Source organism: Squalius cephalus (genome assembly GCF_949319135.1).
Source record: "Squalius cephalus genome assembly, chromosome: 4".
In the NCBI taxonomy this organism is placed as follows: domain Eukaryota; kingdom Metazoa; phylum Chordata; class Actinopteri; order Cypriniformes; family Leuciscidae; genus Squalius; species Squalius cephalus.
In genome coordinates, this window is record NC_137125.1 from 40,717,962 (window position 1) to 40,732,887 (window position 14,926).

The window sequence follows — 14,926 nt, forward strand, 5'->3', positions numbered from 1 at the left end:
TGCTTTGCATGAAGACACAGAACCGGGCTGGATGCTCCTCGAACTGACCTCTGCGCCTTGATCAGAACTGAAGATGAGCTTACCAGGAACGCTCGGCAACATACATATCTCATGCTTGTAGAATGACTGCTCTGCTACGTCTGCAATCCAGATTATATATTTCCAGAAGGCTAAAAATGACTTATCACCGTTCTACTCGGATACTTTAGTTGCATACTTTAGTTGTCATGAAACTTCTGTTTTTGACATATATGCTTGTTTGTTCCTCAGTGTTCCTGATCTCTCGGAGTACACCGTGCAGGTGGGGCTTCTTCATCTCAACGCGTCCGCCGACACGCAGGATCTCCGGATCGCACATGTGGTCTGCGGGCCCGAGGGATCCAACTTGGCCCTGCTCAAACTCACTACGTAAGTGCATTTATCCATCTGCCCATTCATCTTCTCATCCATCCATCCTTATGGTAACTCATAGTCTTATGCCCAGGCCTGCCCCTCTCTCTGAGCATGTGCGAACTGTGCAGCTTCCTGTCGCAGGGTGTGCTGTTGCAGAAGGCACTCACTGCCTCATGTATGGCTGGGGAGACACTAAAGGTACTATTCTGTTCTATTCCATTCTTTTCTATACAGCAACATTGTTTAATTATTGGTTTCTAGTTTGTTTTGGGGTTTGGAAAGATTAAAAATGCCTTTTAAATAATTATGACATGTTCCTCTGGTTGTTATATGCAAAATAATTGAGTCTGAGGACTGAGGAAATGATTAATATTCAAGGTGCAATGCTCCATTGTTAATTATTCTTTGCTGATTCCATTCTATTCAACTCTATTTTATTGTACTGTGGTAAATTCTATTCTATTTGCTCTTTGCCGAACACAAAACTGTCCTAATATGTATTTTAGGGCTTTCAAAATGAATATATGCATTAAATTTGATACCGGTAACTATATATATATATATATATATATATATATATATACTATTTATGTGTAATAAATATATTTGTTTGTTTTTTTCCTTCCTTTTTCCTTCTAACTAGTGCTGAATAGTAATATTAATTTTATGATTTTAAATAAAATTATATAGTTAATATAATATTATAAAAAAAAAATGTATGGTAATACTTTGAAGGGTCCAATTCTGACTATTAACCAGTTGCTTATTATTGCATGCATATTACTAGGATATTGGCTGTTTATTAGTACTTATAAAGCACATATTAATGCATTATTCTGAATAACCATGTTCTACAATACCTAAACTTAACAACTACCTTACTGACTATTAATAAGCAGTAATTAGGAGTTTGTTGAGGCAAAAGTCGTAGTTAATATTTAAGTAATAGTAAGCTGGACCCTAATCTAAAGTCTGACCATAATTATTTAAATATTTTCCACCCAAGAATTTGCTTTATTAAAATGGTTATAAATGGTATATAATGGTTAAAATTTTATTTGGTATTTGGTATTTACTTCAAAACACAGCTCTAGAATGCATTCAGATGGTCTTAATAATCACAATGACTTATCACAATGATCTTTTATTCGTGTTTGTATCTTGTGGACAAAGAACAAGACACACAAATAAATATTTAATGTGACTCAGCATCATTAAAATACACACTTGAACAAACTAAACATTCTGAGCTCATATTTAACCCATTTTTCCAAACTTCCGATATTTACATAAGGCCAAATAAAGGAAGCTAATTGAACTTGCATGGAAACTTTCCAGACCATTACATTTCTATTAAAACTGACCCGTTGACCTCTCTTTTAGGCACGGGACATGAGGGCAGTCTGAAAATGGTGGGGCTTCCAATTGTCAGCAACAAAAGGTGTTCCCAAAGCCACAAAGGTATTCTGCCAATCACAGAGACCAAAATCTGTGCTGGAGGCAAGAGAGACCAGGGTGTTTGTGAGGTACGAGTCAGATCCTGATCTTTGAGGAGCATCGTTTCAGAGGATGGTGTTTATTCTATGATTGTGACCTCTAATCTTCTCTATTCACCTCTTACAGAAAGACTACGGTGGCCCATTGGTGTGCCAGGAAGGAGAAAGCAAGGTCATAGTGGGTGTGAGCATCAACGGTCGTGGGTGCGCCGTCGCCAGGCGTCCTGCTGTCTTCGTCAACGTGGCCTTCTACTCTGAATGGATCCGCAAAGTCTTCAAATACTATTCGGACATGGAAATAAGTTACTAGACTGTTATATTTTCCAGCGTGGGGATAATATACTCATGGCGTGTTATGGTTTTTAGCATCTACAACGTGAAGACCATGGTTGCTGTACGATTGGTGTACAAAAAACTTGGAGGCCAGAGTTTGGTTTGGGGTTTTTTAAAAATGAAATGAAAACCACTGGTATGGAAAAAAGGTGCAAGACAAGAATATCTGATGTTCTCGCAAACAAACTGCAAAAATCACACATCAGACAAATTTTTTTTTAACCAACAAATGGAGGAAATTACAACTTTTGAACTTTTTTTTTTTTTTTTTGGTAGGAGATTGTTGTGGCTGGTGAGTTAACTCAAAAATCGAGGACAGATGGATAAATGAGGAAATTAAAGCAATTAGAAGAAACTGTGGTGTTCATCCATATGAACATATTTGTCTCAGACCAGAGCAGATGTTCTAAATGTCATTCCCTGGAGATACTTGAAGATGTCAATAACCCTACGTTTTCAGACAGGACGGAGTTTTTGTTTTCACTGGGGTGCATTTTTCCAGGTGTTATCACTTGTGCACAAACTGAATTTTCCTCAATGTAATTTTTTTTTAAAGGCATTTCAGGTGCAGCTTAGGAGGACGAAATTCCGTATCACAGTTTCCAATACACCATTTTCAACATCAACCACTTCACAAATCAGATTTGGAGCGGCAGTCTGCACCGTGGCCGGTTTTCATGCCCGAATGGGATGTTATCACACATTTCCAGAAGGGTTCACTGACATTCTAATGTTTCGCACCTTGCCTTACTCCAGTTTGGAGCGTTCTGTGGCCCCTTTGGGGCCGTTTCATGTACTGCACTCCAAAGAGTGTGCGAATGTCACTCTGTGCATCCGTAGGTCTTATAGATCTGAAATTACAAACATCTGAAGGTCTTTCCTTTCACATGGTGTAATATATCTGTCGAAATTTTATACGCAGTTCGCAGAGTATTTATTTATGTCTTTTATAGATGGACCGAAGTCATGGCATTTCATCCTCCAGAAGTGTTTATTGTGTTTAATCTGGCGTGTAGATTTGAAACATAACATTTGTAAACAAAACAAAAGGACGATATGTCTTTAAAGGAAAATATTGGGTCATAACAGGACGTTTCGACTCAAAGACGGCTCCCCGAAGGTTTATAAGCCGCACATGTGTCCATGTGGAGGGTCTTTTAAGTCCAAATTTAGCCAAGAGTGCAAAGATACTTAATCAAACTGCAGTACTGAACAGTAACGCAGTCGAGAACAGGCAGGGTAACTGTTTAAACTAATGTTTTTAATACGAAAATGTGTTTTATTGTAAATAATATGCTCGCTATGTATATAAGGTGCCTGTGTTTTGACATTGTATCAATTTTCACACTTTATATTGTCAACACTTCGGATTTGTGATTTCCTCTTTGCGCTGCTGCCATCAGTGGTCTTAATATTGAATATCTAGGCTGCTGTTGTTTTTAACACTATTTTTATGACTTTTTTGTATTTCCAACTTTTAAAATGTAAGTAAATACACATGTGACCTTTTTTGTTGTTTTATTTGTAAATAATTAAAACTTTTAAAAAAGTTATTTCTGGTCATTTGCAATATTTCAGTTTCTATTAAACTTTTTTTTTTTTTTATTAAACGTATCTGGCAACTTATATAAATAAGGATTAAATGGAAATTGGCAATAGCACATAACAAGATTACTAAATGCAAACTAAATTTAAAATGAAAGCATATCAATTCAAATTCAAAATATTAATAAATACTATAATAGTGTGTAAATAACACTAGCTCTGCTGTTAAATTGAAAAATGTCTGATCATTAATATGCTAATGTATGTTTCTTTCTCTGCTGCTCTGAGACCAATGGCCTGATGGTTTCCATTCACTCAAGTCTGATGTTTCGTCCCACCGAACGTGTGTGTTGGTTCGCTTTCAGAAGGTTGTGTGTTCAGGCGACCCATAGCTGATGAATACAACCCCTTCTTATGGGCGATAGAAAAGGACGTGTGAGAAGAAAGGTCTTGCAGACCAAAGCCAATAGTTTCCAGTTTCCTCCAGTGCACTTAAATCAGCAAGGGTCAAAGGTCAGAGTTCAAACTGTTGAAAAGCTAACTGAATTTATAAAGCAGTTACTTCAGTCAAACGGGAGCAGGCAGACAGTATGTTGAAGCAATCATGGATGAGAGTCAGGAGAGCTCTCATGAATAAGCCGTTTCAGATCAGTGATGGATTTTTGCCGTCATATGAGGTTAAACTAATACACTTGATTCAATTAATCCAGCGGAGGCTGATTATTGTTGAATCAGATGTGTTAGTTCAAGGCTGGAACAAATTATGCTGTCGTGGGATCCCAGAGGACAAGAGTTGAAAACCACTGGAACAGACACGAGACGTCTGATCTTCTATAGGACTCCAATGTACAGTAAAACACAGAGGTTTTGTGTTTAAATCAAGAGAAAACCACATTTCCACCCCAAACTCTCTCTGAGAGTAATCATTTGAAGTCATTTTTCTGCTTCAGTGCTTTGTTAACTGCTCGTATAATGGCTCTCTTCGATCTTTTTTATTTTATTTTTGAGCATCTTGCTCGTACAGAGTGGTGCATATTTTCTTTATAGACTTTCCTAATGCATGTAGAAAGAGTTTATGTGTTTGATCTTTCGAATGTGGAAAATAAACACTAACAATTTTAGATTCATGGCATTTATATTAGAAATAAGCCTGTGAGTTTGACCTCTGCGTGTTTGTCAGAGTAGCCCAGACTCCCTGTTAGCGCTTGAAGCATTCTGGTTTGTGTCCAAGTGTTGATCTCGTTCACTCACCGTGTAGAAGTATGCGAGTCCAGTCCAAAGCTCACAGGAGAGATTTCTTACCAGATGAACCTGTGCTGACAGAGGTGGTCTGAGAGAGAAAGAGAGAGAGAGAGAGAGTACTATACACTGATCAGCCACAACATTAAAACCACCTGCCTAATATAGTGCAGATCCCACTCATGCTGTTACAGCTCTGTTGCATCGATGCATGGACTCCACAAGACCTCTGAATGTGTTCTGTTGGATCTGACACCTAGACATTAGCAGCAGATTCTTTGAGTCCTGCAGGTTGCCTCCATGGTCAGATTGAGATCTGGGGAAATTGGAGGCCAACACCTTGAACTCTGTGTCATGTTCCTCAAACTATCCCTTCACAGTGTGGAAGGGTGCATTATCCTGCTGAAAGAGGCCACTGCCATCAGGGAACACCATTGCTATGAAGGGTTGTACATGGTCTGCAACAATCTTAAGGTAGGTGGTACTTGTTAAAGGACACAAGGTTTCCCAGCAGAACTTTGACCCCAGATCCTGACTCCGGTTCACCGGTTGTCCTTCCTTGCACCACTTTTGGTTGGTATAACCAACCCTTGACCTTCCTTGCTGTTTTGGAGATGCTCTGACAGTCTTCTAGCCATCATTATTTGACCTGAATAGCAGGGCCCTTGGTGCATGTGCTGCGAGATGACCACTAGGACTTTTATTTTGCATTGTGTATATGTTTTAAAAACACCCATTTGCTCATTTGTTTAGCTTAATCACTTTTGTTATTAAATGTAGAATAAAGGGGCTCTGAAATGTTTCTATGCCGCAAAATTCTTAATTAGCAGTTTGTCTTATTTTTCAGCTAAAGTTTTTATAAATCCTTGAAACAAAAACAATAAATTGCAGATAATATTTTCAAAGACTTCAGATATTTTTCCCTTGTAAGTTAAAAATGTGTATTAAATAAACAAAAATGATACAAAATCTTGTTTTAAAGATACATTGTAAAATGTAGACAAATAAAAGTCTTAAAATCTTGTGTTGCTTATAATTTGATTCATTTTATTTTAAGAATATTTAGTTTTTTAACAATAAGACAATAAGTAAAAAAAAAAAAGTGTTTTGTTTTTGCATTGTAGGTTTATCTCTTTATTGTTTATTCCCGATTTTACAGAAACAATCTTTAGGCAGACAATAAGTGAGACAGTTTCCAGTCCATGTAATTTTTAAAGCGCTTCACTATTTCATTTTATTCTCACTTAAAACATACAATCAAAATATCAAAAACATCTTTTGTTTTTTATTAGTCTAAAAAATTGTCCAGACCAAATGCCACTTTTTCTTTCCTTTGCTGCCCTCTACTGTCCACAGCATTGGACTTGGAATGCCATCTTGGAATTCAAAACCTTGAAACATTCAGTCCAATCAGAGATTGATAAGAAGCCCACTGTGAGCGATTAGCCATTAAGATACTTTCGTCTGTGTTCAAGGGAACCAATCGGTAATCTGATTCCATGTTGCCATGTTGGTGACATGATGGCATCAAACTCTCCAATGGACATGTTGACATTGCATTTGAGTTCAAATGAGCCCATGGTGAAGTGTTTTTGTCTCTGTGATGTGCCAATGGAAAATTGGATTGTGTGTGATGAGCCAAGTAACCGTCCAATGAGCTGGCAGAGGTCGCTGGCAGAGAAATCAAAGCATCCCTACTTCTCAGAAACCCGGCGCTAGTTACACCTGAGAAAGAGACATCATTTATAATGCAGACTATGTGATTCTACAATGAAAACAAGACATCAGCACTTACCCAGTGATCCACAGTCACTACGGTCTTCCCTTCGCTCCCTCCTCATCCTCGCTCTGCGATTGGAAAACCAAACCTTCAGATGGAAGGTCAAGATCAGGTCAAACATCTAACACAAGCCTCTTTAAGTATGCCAACTCTGAAAGCATCTTCTTCATTTGACAAATGTTTATTTATGAGGAAAAAAAGCATTTGTTAATTGAAACTTAGAATCTGAATTGCCTTTATGGTGTCCTGTGGAAGGTTTGTCTCCTCAGACAGCTTTTCTCTGGTCAGCAGGTCAGGATAAAGCCCACGGATGAACTCTGAATGGCCAGAAATCAGAAGGGGAGATGTTGCAATGTCAGTATAATAGCTCACAGATGGCTCTGAGCAGACAGTGAGAGATTGAATTGACTGAAAGTGAATCACCTTTCTCTAACCTCTCACTCTGATTTGGTGTGAAAGCTGTTCTGTTGCGAGGAGAGGTGCCTCGCAGGGTTGTGTCCATTTGTTGATGAATTGTCTGAGCGGTTGTGTGTAAACTCCTGTGCTCATCCACTTCTGGGTGAAAGGAAGTGAACGGAGAAGGTTAGTAGACATATTTGTTTCAAGACCAATAGGATGAATGCATGTGGGACATTTTAGATGGGAAACTTAATCATCTTTATCATTATGGGCATATTCTTCTATTAGTAAACATAAAGTTCATCTAACCTAAACTGTGCAGTATAAGTAAAACAATAAAGTCTTCTTTTTGGTCCAAAGTCCAAAATTTGGTGGTAGATTTGGTGTTTTTTTTCACTATACCATTAAAAAGTTTGGGGTTAGTACGGTTTTTTTTTTTTTTTTTTTTTTTTTAAAGAAATGTATACTTTTATTAAGAAATAATGTATTAAAATGATCAAAAATGACAGTAAAGACATTTATAATGTTGTAAAAGATGTCACTTTCAAACAAATGCTGTTCTTTTGAAATTTATATTCATCAAAGAATCCTGAAAAATAAAATGTATATTGGTTTCCACAAAACAATTAAGCAGCACCACTATTTTCATCATTGATAATTATAAGAAAAGTTTATTGGGCTTCTCACGGCAATTCGTACGAATTCTACGAGGTGGCTAATTCGTACGAATTCATACGACCTCACTCGTACGAATTCGTACGATTTTAGCTAAATCGTACTTATTTTACGAATTGCCAATTCGTATGAATTCATACGAATGACCTGCCCTGACCCCGCCCCTAAACCTACCCATCACGTGGGTTTAGAGACAAATCGTACGAATTCGTACGACCTCACTCGTACGAATTTGTACGAATTGGTCGTGAGATAGCGTTGAATCAGCATATAAGAATGATTTCTGAAGGATCGTGTGATACTAAAGACTGGAGTAATGATGCTAAAATTGGGCTTTATTTATTAGGAATAAATTACATTTTAAAATATATTAAAGTAGAAAACTATTATTTTAAATTGTAATAATATTTCACAATATTACTATTTTTACTGTATTTTTAATCAAATAAGTGCATCCTTGGTGAGCATCTTTCAAAAACATAAAAAAAAATCTTCATTTTTTGAAGCTATAATATCAGAACACAGACAGTAACAGGTTAAAATGGCATTGTGCCATTTGGAGCAACATGGACAATCAGATGACATTTTAAAACTACAGCAGTGACAAGTGTCTCGCTTCACCTGTGTTCACCCTAGTATTTGAATTATGAATGAAATAGATTACCTGTGTAAATGTGTTTGACACTTGGATATGCACTGCCCATCATGTCCACATCTAGATGAATCTTCTTAAGAATCCGGTTTATGGATGACACCTGATGGACATCATTGATTCGTTGAGTCATATTTCCCCCCAAAAGGTTCTTTATAGTAGAAAATGGCTCTTTAGATTATTAAAATGTTCTTCGAGTTATTTTAAGAACTGTTCACCAAAAAGTTCTTTGGGGAAGCAAAAAAAAAAAAAAAAAAAAAAAAAAAAAAAAAAAAGGGTCTTCACTGCAAAAACCTATTTATTTCATTTCTATGCAGACATTGGCCTACACGGAAAACCTCTATAAGTGTTGTAACCTACACTGGGGACTGTATCTCCTCTGCAGACTCGATCTGTCGCCAGTTTTTGTCGGATCTCCCAGGCGAACAGTGTGGGGTTCTGCCGCTTGTGCTGCGCTATGATGGAGATGACGTCAGGAGTCAGGAGTCTGGGTCTGCTGCCTCCCGTTGTTTTGGGACCAATGGCCCCTGTGCGCTGAAACCTGCCCAAAATCTTACTAACGCAGCCGTTGGAGACCTGACAGAGCACAGGGTTACTCCCGCATGTAGATATTGACATAAACACATGGTAAAGGTGAGAATTTGACTCAATACCTTGAGTATTTTGGAGATCTCACACGGTCTCACGCCCTCGGTCGCGAGCTCAACCATCAATCTCCGTTTACAGACGGGCAGAGGACGACCGTTCAGAAACACACCGCCCAGCTGATTCACACTCCCTTCTTCTCCTGACACATATATCCATAGATAAAGCTTCATTACTGGGAGGTTTGCGCATTTATAATGCAGTGGAATTTCTTCCAAAATCAGCTGAACAACTTGAAAAGTTAATGTTAGAGTTTAGGTAAATTTATGGTTGGTTCTGCTTTAATGTGAACCATCAGAGATGCTTTGCCACTCATGGACAATCAGCACGGGTCTAGTTTTCTGCGCCTTTGCTGAATAAATGTGGCTATATAGAGTTTCATAATTATTATCCATTTAATTGTGTGCTCCATATAGGCTGTTGGAGTTCTCAGAGTTTCAAATCAATTTCTTCATCCGTAAAAGTGGCAGAAAAGGTTAAATGAACAACATGTTATTACGTTGGCACAACTGATTTTACTCAGTTACTCAGGAGTTGAAAATCTTTGGAATAACTGTAACGATTAAATGCCGACCTTCATTTCCCAGAACAGAGTTTGCGCTGCACATCCCCAATGGGCACCTGGTAGCCTTGCCAAAAAAAAAAAAAAAAAGTATTTTAGTAAACATTTAATGCTTTAAATTAGCCTGAAATCTAATGCGGGAAGAAAACTACAATGAAAGGGTAATAATATTCTTACAGTGAAGACGGTCTTTTTCTGTGCTGTTCTTCTCGAAGGAGATGCGTCCTTGCGCGTGGACCCCTCACTGCCCCCGCGCGCGACTTCTTATATAGCTAACCTAGTGTCCTTATCAAGATGACGTACTGTGCACATATGGAAAAAAAAGGTAAATATAGACGCTCGATGGTGACAATGTAGTCAACAGGGTTCACACTGTAGAAAAAGCATTTTTCTGCCAGGACATTATGCATTAATTGTACGGACATTTCAGTTAACCCTGAAGCACAACGCACTGCAGTGCAAAATTCAAAAAACACCTGTAAAAAAAAAAAAAACATCAATACATAAAAATCCTTCATATTAATAAAATTCGTTGTGCCCTATTCATTTTTTAACGGATTTTTAAAACCATATTCATAAGAGAGGCTTATCCCTAAAATCAAAAAGGGGATAGTGTTGGAATAACACTGATGTAAAAGCACCTAGTTGTAAGTCTAAACTTGACATAAACTGTAAACTTGTCTCTCAAATCTGATTGGTTGATTGGAATGTTGTTCCACAAAATCTGTCACTGGGATGGTTCTAATATGTACCATTTAGGTACTAATATGTAGACTTTTGAGGTAGGCTTTGCACTCTAGATATAAATATGTAGGCCTATACCTTTGCTATCCTAAAATGGACAGCTTTTGTACCTTTATTTCTGAGAGTGAAGGATTGCAACACCGTTTTTGTAATGTTTAGAGTTTAGAGCATATAAGCGCGTATTTGACGCTAAAAGTGTTGTTTGGCGAAACCCGTCCATTCACTTCAATGATGTTTGCGCGCTTTCCATTCCATACTGAATGTAGTCATTAGTTTGAAAGTATTTTAGATAATACTGTGGCACTCAGAGGCGATAGTGCCAAAGATGAACCTGAACAGATTACGCCCAGAAAAACAATCTTCAAAAAAATAATCAACTAAACTAAAAACAGTGGCCCCTAAAATATCATTGTGTAATTGGCACTGTGTGCACCAATGGGACATATGCAGTGGTTAGACTTACAGGTTCCCTGCGCACATGTGAGGCGCACGAATATAGAGAAAGTAGGTAGCCCAAAGTATTTATTTTACTTAGAAGATGTGTTCATTTAGAAAAGCATCGCTTGCATGCTTAATGAGTTTGAAGGATCGCCTTTGCTGAGCGAATAGAGAGCACCAAGTGTGTGAAGTGTCTGATTTCAGCACCAGCCCGCGCTGAACAGGTCCCATGATGTTCTGAATGAGCGAATGAAAGCAGTGCTCGCCCACATATGAAAGTAGTCAGCTTCCAAACGATAATTCTGAAATGTTATACTCATTTATGTGCCCACAAGCCCTATTGTACTACTGTGCTTCTCAAACGACTGGAGATTGAGGCTCTCCGGCTGTCACGTGACTGACGCATCTTTCATCCTTCCACGCGACGACTGTAGCTACATGTTAATCAGATTTAGTTCTTTTAAAGCAAACATTTGAAAGCCTGCTCCAAAGACGACTGCCATATGGTAAAGTGCTTTTGATAAATCATAAATCCATCATGGAGCCCCTTTTATTACATTTTCTTTCAAGCATGAACAAATAGAGTCCGAGGGGCAAATGTGAACCAATTGTGGTTTTATTTATAAAAATCGAGAGTTGAAAACCCTCCCAGATGTCCCTTGTCTGGCCAGCAGATAAAATGTGTTGTAAACGTTTCAAAGGAAATATTTGGAGAGCAAATATTAGCGCGAGAGTATCCACACAAGCCTCATCTTTGGTCCTGCTCAATGACTAATTGGGCATCATTAGGTAAATCCACACAGATCGAAGATTGTGGAAATAAGGTTGGATTTTAAAATGCCATATGGTGCAAATTACATATTAACCACCCCTTACAGCATAATAATATCTGCAGGACTGAACGATGCACATATAAACGCGACGACCGGTTTGAACGCCAACATCTCCTTGCCAACGAGACGAAAAGACAAATAACATATTTATGTATTACTTCAGAGAGCTCTGCGTTCTTTTTTACTCGTTTTGTTAAACGAAAATAGATAATTAAATGAGTTAAAGTTTCAAAAATGAGATAAAAAAGGAAGAAGCCCTCTCTGTGCGCAAATCTGTCTGGCACTTTGGGGATGTTTTCAATTTGAACATTTAAATCAATACGATTTTGATATGTTCGCGTATCTTGTGCAATCAGAAATCATGAAAGCCACACTAACGATTCATCTTTCCATGTTGTGCTCTGAATTATAGCACTTAAAGTCTGATATGGCACCCGCGTAAATGTGTACATGGAGCTCTCCAAACGCGCACACGAGTGTGCCATTCAAATATCAAATTAAATACTGCGGATGCATCTTTAAAATGAAGAGAACATAAAAACTTTTTTGACACTAGGTTTAAAATCAAGGAAACCATGGCCTCTTTTTTTATTTTTATTTTTCACTGTTCGCACCAAAGCTTATGGGTAGCTTACACCTGAGAAAGTGCACTTATGTGCCAATGCAAAAATTCAGGTAAGTATCTAATCTTTTACATTTTCTCCCCAACTGTGTAATTTAATTGCAGCTGTCCACAAAGCTATACACCACCTTATCGTAGATCCCATTACAACTTAGTGGTAGACCACTGATATACTTTAAAATGAACACTAATATAAAGCTAATCAGGGTTTGGAATTAAACCCGCCAAATGCGGATAATAATCAACTGTGGCGGGTAACGCTGTCAAATCACTAGCCAATTTGGCGGGTTACTTATTATTTTTTTCTCACTTTGATGAGTCTCTCGCAAAGAGTGTGTGTTCCCTGAGTAGCCACAATTTGAATGGAGAATTTAAATGAATAACCGAATGAATAATCCGTTAATCAAATAGTTGTTTGCTGTTGCTTAAATTTTAGTTGATATTTTAAAATATTAAAAAGTGAATTTAAATAAATTAACAGTATATTGTTAATCCTGTGCTAGAAATTATCTTTCCTGATATTGGAACCTATATGTGTAGGCATATATGAATTAATGAAATTTCTATGAATAATATACATTTTCTTATTGAGATTTCCGTAGCCTATTTGTAATTTTTCCATAATGCTTTTTAAAAATTGGTGATATTGTGTTTGGCATGCATAAAGTATGGTGAATATAGGCTTCTTCTTTTTTTAGGCCTAACACGTGTCCCAGATTACAAAGTTACCTGTCCCATATTAACAAATTCAGGCAGAATTATTGTTTTGTTTTTTTTGGCCAAAAAACACTAATAGGTGTGGCATGTCTCCTCTGGGTATAATATCTACATTCTTTCTTCTGGTGTGATTAGAAAACATATTAGGGATTTCAAAAAAGTCTAATGTGTTGAAAGTCTAATAGATATAGAAATAAATCGCAGAAGTCAAAACTGCAAAACATGTCCCAGATTACCCGAATTCAAATAATAAGATCATTTTGGTGCAGGGCAGCACGCGCATTTCTATTTGTTCCAGCAGAACGATTCCAATGCATATATCTACTTCTATTCTAACATAAGTTCAATATGATCTACTTAATCAATAGAAAAGAGGTCTATGTCAACATGTCTCACTTCATTCTAAAGAAATGGAGAAGTGTAATATGAGTTATGAGTCAATGCAATATTTGTCAAATGGTGTCATCTAGTGGCCAGTAAGTTCTTCCGCAGCATTATTGTCTAACAGGGGGTCCATAGATTAATTGATCTCTCATCTCAATATGGAGTCTTTTAATTAATGTCAGAACATGTGTGTCATATTTTGACAGTTATGGTGCATGCACAATGAAACCCGTCGAATTACAAACGAACGTAAAATCATAGCCTATAAGTGCTTTCAGTTTCGGTATAGCAGGCTATCACCACACTCTAAAAAATGCTGGGTTGTTTTAACCCAATTTGAGTCAAATATGGACAAACCCAAACGTTGGGTTAAACATGTAATTAAAATTTTTAGAGTGCACCACGGCTTATTCAACAGGAATTTGAATTTGAATGGTACACTCTCTATAAATCAATTCCAAAATGCAGGTATTTGCGGGGAGGCCGTAGATTAAATTACACAATTAACAAATTAACAATGGACAAATCTTGTATTTTTGTGTTTTCACATGTTTTAGGGACTGACAGTAATTCATTTGTTTCTCTTTCTTTTTAAATTAATACCGATATCCTAAAAACTAATGTTCGTTTTAAGGCTCTATTGTGTTATAACAGTTGATTTTATTGAACAATTTCAATTTACAAACTCAAGGAAAATTAAATTACACATGAAAATATAACAAATAGACCCATACAGGCTTCTATACATGATCTCTCAACCAATGATCTCTCAATCTGCCTCCAACCATATTGCACAGAGAAAAGTATTTGTATAAATCAATAAATATTGAAAATAAATACGTGTGCAAATAAATAAATAAAAATAAGTAAATGCATAAATAAATGCATAAACGAACAAACAAAACAAACAAACAAAACAAACAAACAAACAAACAAACAAACAAATATAAATAAATAAATAAATAAATAAATAAACAAACAAACAAATAAATAAATAGTTAGATAGATAGATAGATAGATAGATAGATAGATAGATAGATAGATAGATAGATAGATAGATAGATAGATAGATAGATAAATAAATAAAGTTAGGTCCATAATAAATAAAGGGAAAAAAAATAATACAAAAATAAATTAAGGATTCAATTTCATTACATTACCATTTATTCTATAAAGTAGCCTAGTTTCTTTCTTTCTTTCTTTCTTTCTTTCTTTCTTTCTTTCTTTCTTTCTTTCTTTCTTTCTTTCTTTCTTATTTAAAGCTCCAGTAATATATCTATCGTTGGTGACTGTATGCTTACTCATGAAAAATATGCGCCAATATAAAGATAATAAAAGAAACAGTAGCAAAGTAAAAAAAAAGTAAATAAAAGCAAATAAATAAATAGTTATAGTAGCAAAGTAAATAAAATAAGTAATAATAATAATAAAACATAAATTAATAAATATCAAATTGGTGTGTGTGTTGT

At 36.5% G+C, this 14,926-nt stretch overlaps 2 protein-coding genes across 3 annotated transcripts in view; one reads left to right on the plus strand and one right to left on the minus strand.

Annotated features, from left to right (window-relative positions):
* hgfa (hepatocyte growth factor a) overlaps nucleotides 1-3,691 on the plus strand; it is a 21,509-nt gene extending 17,818 nt beyond the window's left edge. For both annotated transcript variants that reach the window (XM_079869782.1, XM_079869783.1), the window contains exons 15-18: nucleotides 271-408; nucleotides 485-591; nucleotides 1,777-1,919; nucleotides 2,017-3,691. In XM_079869782.1, the coding sequence (XP_079725908.1) occupies nucleotides 271-408; nucleotides 485-591; nucleotides 1,777-1,919; nucleotides 2,017-2,199 (571 nt within the window). In that variant the 3' untranslated portion in view covers nucleotides 2,200-3,691. The remainder of the gene's footprint in view (nucleotides 1-270; nucleotides 409-484; nucleotides 592-1,776; nucleotides 1,920-2,016) is intronic.
* Nucleotides 3,692-6,993: 3,302 nt separating this feature from the next.
* On the minus strand, nucleotides 6,994-10,001 carry pax4 (paired box 4; the record flags this gene model as incomplete). Its single annotated transcript, XM_079869627.1, has 7 exons — nucleotides 9,897-10,001; nucleotides 9,732-9,786; nucleotides 9,166-9,299; nucleotides 8,873-9,088; nucleotides 8,525-8,615; nucleotides 7,210-7,341; nucleotides 6,994-7,103 (listed from the first exon to the last, which is right to left on the minus strand). The coding sequence occupies exons 2-7, from the start codon at nucleotides 9,763-9,765 to the stop codon at nucleotides 6,994-6,996; spliced, it is 717 nt and encodes a 238-aa protein (XP_079725753.1). The 5' UTR covers nucleotides 9,766-9,786; nucleotides 9,897-10,001.
* Nucleotides 10,002-14,926: the final 4,925 nt, after the last annotated feature.